Source organism: Rhipicephalus microplus, unplaced genomic scaffold (genome assembly GCF_043290135.1).
Source record: "Rhipicephalus microplus isolate Deutch F79 unplaced genomic scaffold, USDA_Rmic scaffold_14, whole genome shotgun sequence".
Taxonomy (NCBI): domain Eukaryota; kingdom Metazoa; phylum Arthropoda; class Arachnida; order Ixodida; family Ixodidae; genus Rhipicephalus; species Rhipicephalus microplus.
The window spans coordinates 21,923,011-21,940,019 of record NW_027464587.1 but is presented as its reverse complement, the minus strand read 5'-3'; the positions used below and the strand labels follow the sequence as shown (position 1 = coordinate 21,940,019).

The 17,009-nt window shown below is 45.5% G+C and overlaps 1 protein-coding gene across 5 annotated transcripts in view; it reads left to right on the top strand.

Moving 5' to 3' along the window:
* Polr1A (RNA polymerase I subunit RpI1) overlaps positions 1–17,009 on the top strand; it is a 610,310-nt gene that overhangs the window by 273,482 nt on the left and 319,819 nt on the right. For all 5 annotated transcript variants that reach the window (XM_075882913.1, XM_075882912.1, XM_037432148.2 and 2 more), the window contains one exon: positions 3,942–4,061. In XM_075882913.1, coding sequence (XP_075739028.1) covers positions 3,942–4,061 — 120 coding nt within the window. The remainder of the gene's footprint in view (positions 1–3,941; positions 4,062–17,009) is intronic.

Below are 17,009 nucleotides of genomic sequence, written 5' to 3'. Positions count from 1 at the left end.
TAGCGAGCATGTTAAAACAAAGTAAATAAAGCTGTTGTTTGGATGCGTTGGACCATAGTTCAAACAGCAGTGCAACGGAGATGACTGACAACGTACAGAAATGAGACCATGCACTTGGGATGTGCTTGTATATATTGTCACATTCTCGCCTTATCTTCTGTTACCGCCCCATTTCACTGCCTGTAATTTTTAGTGCAAACTACGCCTACACTGTTTGAGAAGCTTCGGGATGGCAGTAGATCATTTTGTTAAGATTGCGCCCATTTCATGAACATTAGAAATTATTCTGGAATCTGCATCGCTTCTAGGGATAACGCTAGAATGTTCGATGGCAAGTGTATAAATGCCAACACACTTCGCCGCATGTCAGTTGATCGACGGCCGACGCTCTGTTCACCGCTATTAGTGCCGGTGTCATGCTATAATCCGACTTTTCTTTTGCATGGCCAAAAGTTTAGCTCGAATAAACAGTTTCATTTTCGACCTGAAGTCTGCTCTTTTCATACACGTCACGACCTCGTGACAATATCAGACAGTGTACCTGTTGCGCTGCTGTTTGGCCCAGAGTGATAAATTATGTGCTAAGACCCATCAAAAATGAATTTTTTCTACTTTTTCAATTGGAAAAGTTGCACCTAAAAGCCCACAAATGCAAGAAAGGAATGCCATGTGTTTGTTTCATCCATACGCTTTATTGATGCCTTACAAAAGTGCACATAATGCTCCAGACTAACACTGTATAATGAAGACTTTTCAAAACTTGTTACGGGGGCTATTCGTTTGATTATTTCATGACGAAGGAATGTCCACATATTGGGTTCAACAAAATATTGGTCTACTGGCATCGCGTCATTTTCAGGAGCTTGTGCCTTTCCTTTCGCATGTTTCAGTCGTTGTTTTTTGCTTTAGCAAGAAATTGGAGTCATGTCAGCGCATAGAATTTATGTTTGTTATGAATTTTGACTATGCACCCCACTTCTTTTCGCTTCACCCCCTTGTCGAAGATGCAAAAAGCAGGGCAAGATTTCAACTTACTTCTGCTCAAGCACACAATTAAATGTCACCTCAACTTTTAAAACAAGCTCTTCAACAGCTTTATAAGGGTAGATTATGCCCCCGTTATCCGAATGTCTTGTTAATATAAAATTATCATCATGTTCTGCTTCTAAAGGCAAATACAAAGGCATGAGACACACTTAGGACATGAAAACCTTTTTGGAGACTCTCTGAGATCATTGCCAACTATGTAATGCACTAACCTGTTATCGCTCTGCCTTTCGATGCATGCCATGACCAGACTGCTTGCTTTGTGCTTTTAACACCAATTCTGCCCATTTCAAATTGCTATCGTCTAATAGTTCATCAATTATTGTTATCAGGCAGCCAGTCTTTCCTTTTCTAACATCAGGTGGCTTTAGGAGCAAGGTTATGAAGTCTCCGGTTAGGTTCCCATTTTTAGGAGGCCTTACAACTGTAGAATGACAGGCATGCTTATTCTGACTAAAAACTGCTCAGGTGAAGGAAGGATGATCATTGAAGCGAAATGATGGAATACAACAATGAACATGCTTCCATCTTAGCCTGAATAAGATTAGCTGTGCATAAGTACTTGTAGCTTTTAGGAACTTGGCACTTGGTGAGTCATCACAAAGGCCTTTAAACACATTTTTCAGGACATTACATATATGTACAATTCTTTTCGTAAGCTTCACACGGTCTTTCATTGAATCTGTTGTGCTATAGTGCATGTTGAGATGATCTTTATAGAAAATGTCATTTTAGTATTTCTTTGCTAAATAGCTGGAAGGAAGAGCTCACGAGCACTTTTTTAGATGCATTGGGATAGAAGTGTGATCTGGTAATATGTGGCACCAATTGAAGATTCAGTCCATAAGTCCTTCTTCCACACTTTTTTTATTATGCCTGCTTTGTGCGGAAGAGCGAACAGTGTGGAACGAGTGCAGAACACATAGGTACCTTTTCTGTTGACGTCTTGTAATTGCCTTTAACTTGACCACTCAGTGTATAATGGCACAAAAATTTATAAAGAGAATCAGTTGACAGCAATGTGGATGAGGAAATAAATGGGAGCAACCAATACCTTAGTTGATGCTAAAAAGAAGAAAAAAAAAAAGACTTGGGCAGGTGACGTCATGAAAAGGCAAATCACTGGTGCTCAGTTGAATTAAGCATGGAAGAAAAGTGAAACCTGGGATATTTCAGGGCATGTTTCTTTGGTGTCTCCATATGGCATAATGATAACCAGCAGATAATGAAGCCAAGAAACATATAGCAAATATTAAGTGCACTGTTTTAAAGCTATCGTAGTAATTGCTATGTAGATGTGAAGAAATTTAAGCAGACGAAAAAATTCCTGCTGGCAGGGACCGTACCAGTGACTTTCGAAACCTGCGACTTTCGGATGCAAAGGTCGCAGGTTTAGGTGGCAAGTTTTCTTTTTCTCTTAAATTTCATCACATCTATACTTTAGTAATATCCTTAAAATACCCACAATACCCTTGAAACAATGCAGTTAACATTCCCTATGCCTTCATTGGCTTCATTATCTGCTGGTTATCACGAACATGATGCTCAGAGTGATGTTGAAGCTTCTTCATCTAATGTCCTGTCATAATTTTGCTAAGTCTTTTTTTTTTTCTGTTATGATATGGAATTGTACCTGTCAACTTTCCCATTTTGCTCGGGAGGGGGGCTCCCGATTTCTGAAAAGTCAGAGCCAACTGTGTCTTCGACTAATCATTCCCTATCAGTGCTTGTAAGCGTCATGCTGCATTATTTCTCCACTCACAGACAGTGGCACTACCCCATCTCAGCAACAGAGAGTTACGTGGTAGAGAGAAAATGTGTGAGATAATGACACATTTGCTACGAGATGCTTCGGTAGCTGAATGGTAAAGCACCGGGTGCTTATAACCGTAGGCCAAGGAGTCAGAGGATAGACTCCCCGCAGGGAGGTTCAACTTTCAGCAGGAAAACTTTTCTTAATGTCTTCTTTCTTATTTAGTAGAGTCAATTTTACACCATATCCGTATCAGAAATATGTTCCTAAAGTCTTGGTGGACCCTGGCGTATAGCACTTTCTTGTTAAAAGCGGTGCCTGTGTTCTCTTATCTTTCTTTCTTCTCAGTTCTGCCATAAATTCAGTAAAAGCTCAGTAATTTGACCTCTCCTAATTCGGAAACTCGGATAATTTGAACATGTTCTCTGGACAAGCACACATATTGTTCAATGATTTGGAACTTGCATTAATTTGGTAGTATTTAACTACAACCTGGTAAACTCGGATTGTTGTTTTGGTATGCCAAGCATAAGCGTTGCAAGTCTGCAATGAAAAGGAGCCTAAATGGTGGCCGTGAACAGCTGGAATGGTCGTCAGCTTTCAGAAGGGGGGGGGTTGCCATCCACAGTCCCACCACAATGGCATTGTTGGTGACCACGACTCAAGACGCTGTGTTTTTCAGCCGTGGTCACGTTATGAATGAAGTCTTGAATGACAAAGTATGCTGCTTTTACAAAGATCTTATGCAAAATAATTATGACATTTATGTATCTATAAAAAGTGTTTTCTTCATGCTTTCAAAATTTCGAATCCAGTAAGTTTGGACATCTTTTCCAGACCCCTGATATTCAAATTAGTGAGTGGTCATTGTATTTCATTAAGGCAGTGTAGCCTGGATGGCAGTAGACCTTGAGGGTAATAACGAAAGTTTGATAGGCCCATCATAAAATTGTTAAATTCACAATAATGAATGCAATATTGGTGTAGCCGTTAGAGCAAGTGTAGTCGTTAGGCTGTGACCCAGCACGGGGTGCTATGTCACCATAACCTTACCTTGTCTATAGGCAGAGAAATTTGTCTCTTCAAATAGTATGCTGTCATGTGAAGCTTCAATCGCAGATGCCTTGCTTTTTCTTTTCAGCTGTACGGAGGTGCGGTATCCAGCCTGGTGCTGAGTGCCTTTGCGAGGCTTTTCACGCACTACCTACAGATTTTTTCTGGCTTCACGCTTGGCATTGAAGACATCCTGGTCACCGACAAAGTGCGTCACAACTCTTCCTTTCATCTGTGCTAACCTTTACTGCCATTTACATGCACGTTCACGCGGAATGCAGAGCTAGCAAGTGGGCAAGCAAACTTCCAAAGGCAGCAAGGGCACATGGCTGTTAGGACCATTTGCATCACGTTCTGACCATTTGGCCGTAAAAGCAGAGGAATCTACCAATATACTACACACGTGACACAATCTTGCAGCAGTACGTGATACTGCACTCGCACGTCTCTGGCCCTGATTGCCTTTGGCAAAGCTTCCAACGTTTCTATGTAGAGAAAATTGATCCGGATGCTTTCTGGGCAAGCAACTGTGAACTTGCTTTCTGGATACGCTGTTCGAATCAGTGTGAACGTGACCTTGACGCCTAGACGCCAGGCTGCACCATGTATTTGTGACTTTCAAATACAATCCAAAACTGGGGATCATCATATTCAAACAGCGAGAAAAGTGCTTGAATCTGCCACCATAATTGTCTTTTCAGTTTCACTGCGATCTAATCGCACCCCTTAGCTGGTTGTCGGTCTCCTTAAAGGGTCCCTGCAACACTTTCTGAGCATGGTCATACAACTCCGCTGATGGTAGTCGAGGCTCTTGAGAAAATTCGAGCCAAATATTAGTGCAGCATGGAATTCGCAATAAAATTTCAGTTCACTGAAAATTGCTTTCTCTTACTTAAGCTGGTTGATAATGCATTTTTGAAAGAAATTCACTTTCTTAGTGTGCAGGGAAGGTTTTAGAAAAAAAGACAGATAAGAGTGTGCTCTGTCCTAATTGTCTTCTTTCTAAAAGGTTCTATGTACACTAAGAAAGTGTATTTCTTTCAAAAATGCTTTTTGTTCTCTCAACAAATGACGGAAGAAGCTAAAAAATCGCTCATCACGACCATTCTATCAGCTATCGACTGATTTGACCATGGCGCGCTTGGTCATTACTAAAGACTGGATTATAGGCAAATGCTTACTTCGTTCCTTGCGTTCCTATCGTGCCATTTTGATATATGAGCATGAATTAGAGATTGAGAAGGGGTTTTTATAGTGCCTCTAAATGCCTATGTTTGGTGTTCATGCCTATATGCTTATAAGTACAGTATAACCTCGTTACAACAGACCTTCATAGTGAAGAGGATTTGGTCTGTTGTAAAAGGAGTCTGTACAATCCATGTACTGTTACAACAAACATTTACGTAAACACGTAATGAGTCTCTTATAACAGGAGAGAATTGAAAGTCACAAACATAGTCAAGTAACGGAATAACGGGAAATAACGGTCACTATTGTCCGTTACGAGTCTAACTAAGATTTTTTTATCTTTTATCTTTATGTTATTTTGACAACATTGCAATCATTGCAAATTATGGCTCGCTAAATGTAACAGAAGTCGAAGTCAGCCCCGGCAGCCAGATCAATCCAAGCCAAGCGCGGCCTCCCTGAAATGGCCGCCGCTTGTGTTGACACCGCCGGCGTGCTTTTGCCGTGCCGCAACTATGCCTAGCGATGCCTGAAATCGGAAACAATTGAATCTCGGGTGTCCGTGATAGAAAAGTCCGCTGTAAAGGAGGCCTGACCACCTTGCTGGCGTCACAATTTAGTCAATTATATCCGAATGTCCGTTGTACCCGAGTCCGTTGTAAACGAAGCTCAATCAATGGAAAAGATAGGGAGATCAGCATAACGTCGCGAATTGGTACGTAGTATCTGAATGTCCGTTGTACCAGAGTCCGTTGTAACGAGGGTATACTGTACATATAAATGCTTCTTTTTCAAATCGGCGCCTATGTGAGCGCTATTTTAGCCCACGTTTTATTTTTTTTAGCGTCGTTTGAAGCTGTTATTCAAGTAATGAAGGCAACATTGATATTTCCAAACACTATGAGGTTTAACAAAGTTCACAAATTCTAGCAACATCTGTAAAACAACCGCTAACCGCTGTGAAATGGCTCTTTCTATTCACCATATGCCACAGAGCTGACATGCTGCGAGCTATTGGAGGAGGAGCATGAGGAGTACAATAAATGCTATTTCTGCAGCTCTAAGTGGAAGCACGTCTCAGCATCTGCAGGGGAATGAGGAGAGAGAATTAAAGATGAGATAAGGAAATAAGAGTGACGTGTATGGCCGAGGACGTGGCGACCATTTGCTACAGACAGCTGTCCAGGGTCTTGAAGAAACGTGGGTGTTGTAGTGGGAGAGGAACAGCAGGTTTTACTGTGGAGCCGCGGATAGGTGTAGAACGAATGGAAAACCATGGAGGGTCATTTATAAAATGCTCATGTTTATTCAGTGGCAGTGAAGGCTGCCAAATCGTTATACTTCAAACAGCGAAGCCTGGCACAGGCGCTGGCATGTTTATAGTAAACAATGTATTTAGCATACATCCACCCTATGCCTGAATACACTTGTACCGTATGAGATCTCTTGGTATGTGTCTTGAAGTGACAAACATGAAAAAATACAAAACAAGACTGCAAGGTTTGTCCTAAGCCATTACTCAAAAGTGACATCTGCACCATTACAAAAAATGAACTATGATAGGAATCACTATCATGTCAAATTAAACTGCGCTTAAAGCTCCTACACCAAACATTTAATGGTAAAACTCGCATTCGAAAATGATTGTACATAACCAGTCCTCTTCGCGCAATGGCACTTGTTTTAAGATTTGGGAATGTCGTGTCAGATCAAATTTTCATAATAATTATTTTTTTGTCAGTTTCATGACTGAATGAAATGGCCTACAAAGAGAACAAGTGTGCTGTATCAATGAATGCGTGCTTTTTTTTTTTTTTGACGTTGGAGCCCATCCGCTGCTGCGCCTTCGGGCAAAAATTGTGATTTGCACATAGGTTTTGTTTTGTCTGTAGCTTACTTCTTTAAGCACCCCTTTCTAGGTGCCATAAAAAGTTGTAGTTAGACACTGGAAGTTCTTGCAAGCTCAATGAAAAGCGTTCTACCACGGAGATTTTTCAAAATGGTTCGCTATGAGCCACAAAACCATGACGGCCATGATGCAAAAAAGCAAGCTTGAATCTCTTGCCCCATGTAGCCATCGCGAGCCTAATTCCTTCCTTGCTCTCACAGGCGCGTCTGGGCAAGCAGGCGTTTAGTGTGTAGCAACACCACGGACCCGAGCTAACAGGGGGGGGGGGGGTTCGACTCTCTCCCACGCCCAGCCGTGCATGGCTTTGCCGTGTTCGAGGAAAAGGGGATCCTGGGGGTTGGGCCGACGCCCAACCTTTTAAGGTTGGGCGTCGGCCCAACCTTAACTTTTAAGTCCCCCCGGCAGAGGCAACACATCCCTTTGGCCCCGGCTTTAAGTAGACGGCACCCCTGGGCTGACCCACCCAGAGGAAATCAGCAGCCGCCTTTTCTCATTTTCTTCCCCCTAATGTTCGTCTTTATTTCTCACTTTTTATCTGTCCTGTCATCTTCTTTCTTCCGTTTACTTCTAAATTTCCTGGCAGTGAGGGTTAACCTGGTATAGCTATCCAACCTAGGGTAATTATAACAGGTTATAGCAGCGATGTATGGCTGGCGTCTCCAAGTGTTTGCTTTCAACCTTGTAGCGTCCCCAAGTTGGGCTCGGTTGTGGGTGTCTCCATTGCTGCCGAACTTTATGGTATTTTTATGGCAAAAGCTTTTCCCCCTCTTCCTGATCGCTCCCTGAAAAGGTGGTGCACCGAAGACACTTTTCTGCTTACCATATCAAAGTCGACATTCCCAAAGTACCATGTTACCCACAGTCAGAACGAGAAGAAGACAGTCCAAGCGATTTCACCTTTTTTCGTGTCGAAAACTCTCACAGAAGCAATAGGCCCAAATTATAAAGTGACAAAGATGGGAAGTAGCGCTCTTCTTCTGTAGGTTGGTGACAAAGCTCAGTATGAGAAGCTGTCTAAACTTGTAGCGATTGGGGAAACCCCTGTTTTGGTGGGCCCACACAAGTCAATAAACACTGTCCGTGGCGTAATTTCTGATGGTAATCTTACTGAACGTTCTGAAAGTGAACTGCTCGAAGGTTGGCCGGACTAGACGTGAGAATGTGGTCAAAGTCCAACAAATAACAATAAGGCGCAACAACAAACAGACCCCTCCAAAACACATAATAATTACCTTCGGAACCAGTGACCTACCAGAATCAATCGAAACTGGCCATTGTAAGCTCCGTGTAGACCATACATTCCCAACCCTCGTCGATGTTTTAAGGGCCAACGTTTCGGTCTTGGATCGCAGAGTGGCAGAGGGCGTGCCACTTGCGCAAAGTGTGCATCCATTTAACATATATTCGACGACTGCACCTCAGAAACAACTCATTGTTCGAACTGTGAAGGAGATCACGCTGCCTACTCACGATCATGCCCCACATGAAAAAAAGAGAAACAAATAGTAGAACTTAAGGTCAACTTCAATCTGTCATTTCAAGAAGCATGTCAACCTTTCGCGCTACACAGACCATCTTATCCCTCCTTCGCAGATGTGATGCGCCGGGGCGCCGCGCCACATGTTTCTGCCCACGCGATTGTCACACAGTGTGTGGCCGCAGTCGTGTCACCAGCGCCCCAGGCTGGAGCAGCCTGTACTGCTCCGCCACCTGACAAGCAGGGTCGGCAGATCCCCGTGTCTGCTGGATCTCGGACCACTGCAAGCGCAGTTAGGTCCGAAAGTTCTGTGACCATGCCTGCCGAGCAGGCACCATCCGCCACCTCACAAGAGGTGATGGATACAAGTCCCACTTCTCTGGCGCCTGAGACGCCAAAGGAGAGGCGCTCCTCTTTGGAGCGCACTAAAAAAGAAATACTACGCAATACAGGGCCTCGTGAGGACCCTGTAATCTAAGGCAACACTTTTTGTACACACAGCACCACACAACCTAAAAATGACGCAAATATTACAATGGATTGCAAGAGGACTGTTGAAAAACCTTGGCGATATTCAAGAACTTTTACACAAACATACACCAAAGCTGCTGTGTGTACAAGAAACACAATTGAAATCGAAACACGCAGACTTTCTACGCCATTACGTTACACATGAGAAGGATCGGAACGATGCAGTCACCTCATTTGGTGGTGTTGCCATTGTTGTGAATCCAGGAACTGCTTGTACACATTTACTACTTAAGACATCTCTTGAGGCAGTAGCTGTCTGAGTCGTTACCTTGAACAAACTGGTCACAATTTGCTCTGTTTATATACCTCCTCAGCACCAACTTAGTAAATGAGCATTTCAGGCATAAATTGATGACCAGAACCGTATCTTCTCCTTGGAGATTTTAACGCACATAGCCGTCTGCGGGGTGACTTGCGCTGCGATGCACGTGGGCGTCTGATTGAACAGTATTTTTTCTCTTCTGGCGCATGTCTCCTCAATAGGAAAGAGGCAACATATTATAGCCTCGCTAACAATACCTACTTGTCAATCGACCTAAGCATTGTATCTCCATCGCTCCTTCCCCTACTCCACTGGAAAGTCATCAATAATCCTTTTGGAGGTGACCACTATCCTGTACAGTTAAACCTGGATATAACGAAATTGATAAATTTCTGGAAAAATTCGTTACAAAGAGGATTTCGTTATATGCAGGTCTGGCCTGAAAATTTGAAAAATAAACGCACAAATAAACAGAAGGAGGACTAAAGGCAGAGCTAACCAAAAACACTCATCTTACAGTAAAAAACTGAGTTATTATTGCGATAGCAATTGTATGGACACACTCGGCGGGTTTTCGCCGTCGCCGCCATGTTTCGTAACATGCTTCTGCACATCGTAACTTTCACAAGTGGGCTGAAGTAGAGTATAAAAGAGTCGGCACATCCAATATCGCCTGGAAACTGCATAATAGTATATCTCTCTCGCGTGCTAGATCTGCGATCGAATGCTCAAACAAAAAGTAAACCACCCGTCTTGGACGAGCACTTTTCCCTGGAGCGGTCGTATTTGCTCACACCAGCGTTTTGTACGAGTTCCACGATATCGAATCCAAAAGAATTGGCTGCCAGCCTTACGTTTTATAACATTACAATTTTTTGCTATCGCATTCATAGCATTGCACTTAAAGGAGGACGCGGCTTCCCAATACCGAAAAATCACGAAAAAGTCGATTTTTGGAAACCCATATATTTCGGTAGTATGGGTCATAAACTACCTCTCCTGTGAATATCAGCGCCTAATTTGCCCTTTGAGTGCTTAAAAATAATAATTCGCAAGCTGGGGGCACTGCCAAGCTGCGAGAAATCGCTAAAAATGCCCCAACTTCACGCGCGCGCCGCTTCTCCGCTTGTTACCTGAGCGCCACCATTCTGGTTTTGTTTTGTTCGTAAATTCTTGCTGTTTCTTTTTCTGTTGTCAGTGCTAAACCTGGCCGCATGGTCGAGGCATAACTCGCTTGTGATTGGAGAGCTCACGGGCTTTTGAACACCCCGTGAGCTCTCCAATCACAAGCGTAATCACAAGAGCTCACGGGGTCTTCAAATGTGAAGCTACGATTGGATGGAACGCGTGCTCCTCGAGGATGAGGGGAAGCAAGTGGCTGCTATTGGCTGCTGCGGGCGTGCACGTGTTCGGCTCGCGGCCATGCCGCCGGCTAGCGTGCGTCTTCGTCTCCTTGTCTGCTTCTTCTTCGTTGCAAACATTCTTTGCGTGCTTCTTCGTCTCTCGTGCTTTTTTTTTTTTGCGATCAGTCTCGGCAGTGTTGTTCAAATCGTCTTTACGAGACGATAATCGTTTGACACGGCCTGCCGATCGTTGCACAATTGACGAGTTCTGCATGTTCTGCCAAACATATGCCTGACGAGGCTTTCGGTGTCGAGGAGGCCTTTCGGAGGGATTGTGCGCGTTCTGTTGCGATGGATCGCACCTTCAAGAAGAAACGCAAGACTCTGCTCGCTTACGGAAAGCGAAACCGCCGTACACCTAATCCTCAGTGATCGCGGATACCCCCACGAAGTAGTCCGTTAGTCGCCGAAAGTGATGCTGCTTTGGATTCTCAGTCAGCCGATGCGGTGAACAATGCAGAAGAGATGCTACGCCAGTGCATGTCTAGCTCGGAAGACGACGAGTTGATGCTACCGTACATCGACGTGAGGCCGCACACTCTCCTAACGAGGATCGCACTGTTCAACGTGGCGGTGACGTGATTGACGCGCGGGCAGATGCTGGAAATCCACGGGGTAATGTCGCGATTGCGACCAGCGAGCGCCGTACTATTCAGGGACACATTCAACCCAGTTTTGTGCCAGCGGAAACCCCAGAAGCTCAGTCGACTAGCGTTCGCGAGTCGCTCGACGTGATGTCCGCTACTTAGCGAAAGTTTGCTCTGACCGCGCCGCCGGAACGCGCAACTACACTGACGCTACAGGAAGAAGAAGAATACGTGATAATGCAGATGGGTGTCCTAAACGCGATTGTTGGGAATACCCTCTGCCCTTTTTGTCATGAGCAAAGTTTGGTTGTGAATCGGGACACAAGGCATGGACTTGCCGTGAAAATGGTGGTCACATGTCGCTCTTGTGGCTCAGCCAACACCTATTGGACTTCGCCAAGAAAACCAGGTGGTCGAGTTTTCGAAGTGAATTTACGGTCTCTGCTGGCAATAAGGTGCATCGGTAAAGGACCTACTGCTCTATATGACTTCTGGGCAGTGATGAATGTTTCTCACAGAGGGCTGCACCAGAAGACCTATCAACGCCACTTGAAAAAGGTGCTGAAGCCAGCTGCTGAAGAAGCTGCAGAAACAGTTTTTGCACATGCTGTAGAGGCTGTGAAAAAGACTTATCAGGAAATGGAAGTAAACTTCACTAAAAACATTACCGTTGCCTAGGAAGGCACATGGCTGACGTGCGGACACAACGCGCACATTGGTGTAGGCTGTGTGACAGAATTTTATACTGGACTTGTGATTGACTGTGCAGTACTGTCCAACTTCTGCCTCGGGTGCTCACTAAGTCCAGTCAAAAACGACTCGGCACATCAAGAGTGGAGGAACACGCATGTTTGTCAAAAAAACACAGACGTGGTTGCGGGATGCATGGAGGTGGAAGCTGCACTGCAGCTTTTTGGACGCTCCCTCAGTAAAAATGATCTCCGTTACACGAATATCATTTGTGACAGTGACAGCCGCACCTACGTGGCCGTGTGCAATGAGATGTATGGTTTTGTACCTCTCACGAAGGAGGACTGCGTAAACCATGTTCAGAAGAGGATGGACACAGCACTTCGTTCTCTTATAAGTAAGTCTAAGAAAGGAGAGGTGCTCGGCGGAAGAAGTGGCCTGATGCAAGACTTGATCAAAAGGCTCACCAGCTATTATGGCCTAGCACTGCGAAGCAGCACGGATGTCGAAGACATGAAGAAAATAGTGATGGCCATCTTTCATCATGTTTCATCCACAGATGCAGAACCTCATCACGAGCACTGTCCTTCCGGTGCCCGCAGCTGGTGCAAGCACCGTGTAGCAGAGGCAGAGGGGAAGCTACAACCTCCACACAAGTATAACCTGCCCAACAAAGTTGTTGAAGCGTTGCGGCCAGTGTACCAACGCCTGTCTGACCCTCAACTGCTGGCTCGCTGCAGTGGCAACAAGACACAAAATGCCGCTGAAAGCCTTCACTCGGTGATTTGGTCACTCATTTCTAAGCAGCAGCATGCCTCTCTCTTCATCATGGAAGTAGCAGTCCATGAGGCAGTTGCTAGGTACAATGCAGGCAACTTTCAAGCTTACACCAAGATTTGTGCTGCAATGGGTGTGCAACCTGGGGCCCTTACCCTCCACAGGGCTGCTGAAAAAGATGCTCAGCGAGCAAGGAACTCATCACAAATGCATGAAGTGCATGAAGGGCAGAGACCCAAAAGGTTGCCTCTACACAAGGACACTAAGGACTACACTAAGGACTACACTAAGGACACTAAGGACTACAGCAAGAGAATGACTGGACTGATTTTAATTGTTTTTTGTTTTCCTGAATCTCTGAACACTGTTTGTGGGTACAGCAATCTTCAATTTCTGTTTTATGGCCCTTTTTTTTCTAGACGATGATTTGTGCATGCCACTGTTTCTGAAAATGTGTGTCGGCAGCCATGATGATCTCTAAAAAAAAGAGAACTTATTAAAGAATTCTGTGAGTGCCATACCCTGTAGCTTTCTTTTGAGTAAAGATTTACACCATTCACAGCTGCCTGGCATGTTTTGTTGGAGCGCTAGGCTTTCCACGAGCAGACCATATAATTGGACCATGTAGCATTATGTAACTTGAGAACTACTGAAGGTATCATGATGAAACTGCATATTTCCTTATTCGAGACACTTATGAGTATGCATGCCAAATTTCATTGCCGTAGGTCAACAAACAAAAAAGTTTTTTTTCAATGCCACATCCCCTTTTAACGCACCGTCATGTTGCCAGAACTAATCAGCTAATTGCGAAAGCTACCAGACTGCGAACTCGCAGCGCGGCGCAAGACGGAAGCACGTTATGAGCCGACCTCCGAACATCTGTCGTCACAGTGGTCACCAAGAGGTTCCATCAGCGCCTACTCTGACATCCCCGCAGTGGTGCGGACACGGTTGTCCGAAATTAAGAAAAGTCACAGTTTCGCTGCAAGCGTGAATCAATGAATGTAACAGCAACAGCTTGGATTGTAACGCTGAGAACGGAAAGCAGATCGAAACGCGCAGCGCGCGGCTCACGCACCAAGGACGCACGAAAACAACATGCACAGGACGAGAACGAACTAACAACATTTATCGCTCAACACTTAATGCGCTGTTTAAACAAAAACGAGGTACAAAACGTAATAAAAGGTGCAGATATGAGTGCAAACTAACAAGTGCCCCACTTAATTTGGTTACTGTGCTCTGTTTGAAAAGCGCACTCTTTTCGCAAATGGCGCCTGCCCAGCGAGCAAAGAGATTTTTGTGTGCCTAGCAGCTAAATGCAATCATTCCGGTCAAAGTCGAAGGGGCTTCATTTAACCCACCGAAGAATAAGCGCGTGTGCGCACAAGCATCTACCCCCCCTACCCCCTTTCATCTAACTCGCGGGGCAAAGTACATGTTGGAGATGAGCGCGTGTTGGCGCATTCACTCGCGGCGGCGAGAACGGCAGCCACGCCGGCTCAGGGGTGCAGGCCCGCCTGCCCGCTTCGCGCACACCCGCGGGCAATAACAAGCGCTCACTCTCGCCTGGTGCCCCGTGTGCGCCGCCGCCGCTTTGCGCTTTGTCGACAGCGGGGTAGCCGCGGAAAGTGCACGCTCGTACCAAAATGCAAAGTCTTTAGATTGTTCGTGGGTAAAATTCGTTATAACAAGGTCGTCTTCCGCTGTTACTTTGTTACATAGAGGTTGCAAATAGATGTGCTTCTATGAAGCAACGGCGGAGAATTGAAAAACTTTGTTATATGGAGGTTCGTTATAAGAAGGTTTAACTGTAGGTCTGAGCTTAGCAGTACAAAATGAATGCCCTCCACAGGTTTTCAAATGGCTGATAGAAAAAGCCGATTGGTACCAGTTTTACAAGGCTGCTAGCTTGAGTTGGACTGACATATGCGGTTCCAGCTTAGATGCAGCTATACAATACTTGACTGCTTCTCTTATTAAAGCTGCAGCTAAGTGCATTCCACAAACATCTGGACTGGGCGGAAAATGACATGTCTCCTGGTGGAACAGTGAGTGCCGCAATGCTCGCAAACAGCAAAACAAAGCATGGAGACTGCTTCGAGACTCGCCGACCGCTGAAAATCTTGTCAACTTTAAAAACATCAAGTCTCGAGCCAGGAGGACGCGTCGACAGGCCAGGAGGGAGAGCTGGCAAAGGTTTTTATCTGGAATCAACTCATATACACATGAAAAAAAAGTCTGGAGCATGGTTGGTAGGGTAGTAGGACGAGAACCACATCCTCTTCCTCTAGTAAACACACAAGGCAACGGTTTAAAACAGCAAGCGAACTCCCTCGGTGAACGCTTCGAACAGGTCTCCAGCTTATCCTATACAGTCCAGGGTTCCAAGGATACAAAGCAAGAATAGAAAAGCAGAAAATAGAACGCAAATCCATAAACAATGAGGCATACAATGAACCTTTCTTTGAAACTGCCGCGGAATCCGGGATATGCAGGCAGCATGGTGCAGCAACAGAGCGGACACAATCGGCTGTCCATGATACAGTTGTTCTGCGGTCTACTTCTAAGTGAAAACTGGCGCAGTTTTCTTTTTTAGAACACTGTACAGTTGTAGAGAGCCAAACCGCTTTTTGCGTGACTAGTTGCGTGCAGCGCTTCGCTCACTCTGCGCACACCGTTACTGCTGATCCCTTTGCTGTAGAGTACGCCCTCTCTGTTTCAGGCCATGCACAGATTCAGCGAGTAGTCCGCTGGGTTAACGCCGCGATGAAGAGCTTTCCGCAAGTAATGTGCTCTCCGCGATGCTCTAGCAGTCCTGGCAGCTGATGTAGGCTTGTTTGGGCTGTCGCGAAATAAAAGCATGCAGAATGGTAACAACAGCGCTACGTTTGCTGTACAGTGTGGGTGTTGGCATAATACAGCAAGGTTTCTCTGTGCCCACGATCCACAACGCTAAGCTCCGCGACAGCGAGCTGCTTGCGTTTCTGCGCTTGAACATGGTCCTGTAAAATGAAGCGGCAGTGATTGGCGGCCCAGCTCGTTCAGGTAGTCGCCTACCAGAAGCATGCAGTAGGCCTAAAATAGGCCACGTGTGCCTGAGCAGATAATCGGAGATGTTTACTGTGATAAGGCTTTTTGGCAATAAGTCATACCGGCGCGTTTGTCGGTAGTCGCCACCCACCTTGCCTTCGTTTTTTTCCTGATGGTTACTCACAGTGTTATTGCCACAGTGGCGCGGAAGTGAGAATAACTTATAGACTAATCTCCGCACTTATCAACATGACAGTAAACCATTCACGGCACATTGTGGCGGCTGCAGAGTGCAGCGTAGTAGTAAAAATTTGTCGCGCAAAATGTTATCGTTGTTGTAATGAAAAAGATCAGTGCTGTTCTGAAAGGCAGAGGGTACCACTCTCAGGCAGGAAGGTGACGTTCGTGGTTGGTGCATCGCGACACTTGCACTAATCGGTCCGCAAATGCGTTAGTCTCTAGGAGACTCGTTCGGGGATTCATCGCAGCTACCTTTTAACCATTAGTACGCTTGAAGTGCGGCGATGGCGTAGGTGCGGCTATGGCGTAGTGGTTAGAGCATCCGCCTCGCATGCAAAAGGTCCGTGGCTCAAATCCCGATGCGGCGCAGTTCCCAACCGGATAAAAAAAAAATAAAAATTCCCGTGGTGATGGAACTGCATTAAGAGGCCTGGGGTACGGCCTCACCGGCAACCACCACCAGCAACGCACTTCCTCACCAGAGAAGGATTGGCCACCCTGGTGCAGTATCTGGCCACTACCTCCCACATGCATACGTCAATTAACTCACGGCCCTCAGTCCCCAGTAGCTGCGAAGCAACTGACCATAACGGCGGTGAGATCTGCAACGCAGCAGAGGGTGCTAAGAATCTCTGGATCCGGACAGGCCGCAATTGAAACCTGAACTTGGCAACGTTTAACGCTAGAACCTTATCTAGTGAGGGAAGTCTGGCTGTACATTCGAGGAGCTAGAAGGTGTTAAATGGTATATAATGGGCCTCAGTGAGGTTAGGAGGACAGATGAGACATATACGGTGCTACAGAATGGCACGTCTTTTGCTATCGGGGCTTGGCTGACAGAAGAGAACTGGGAGTGGGTTCATAATTCACAGAAGCATAGCTGGCAACATAGAGGAATACTATAGCATTAATGAAAGGGTGGTAGGTATCGTAATTAAACTGAATAAGAGATACAATATGAAGCTGGTACAGGCTTACGCGCCTACATCCAGCTATGATGACGCTTCAGTTGAAAGCTTCTATGAAGCCGTGGAATCGGCAATGAGTAAAGTAAGA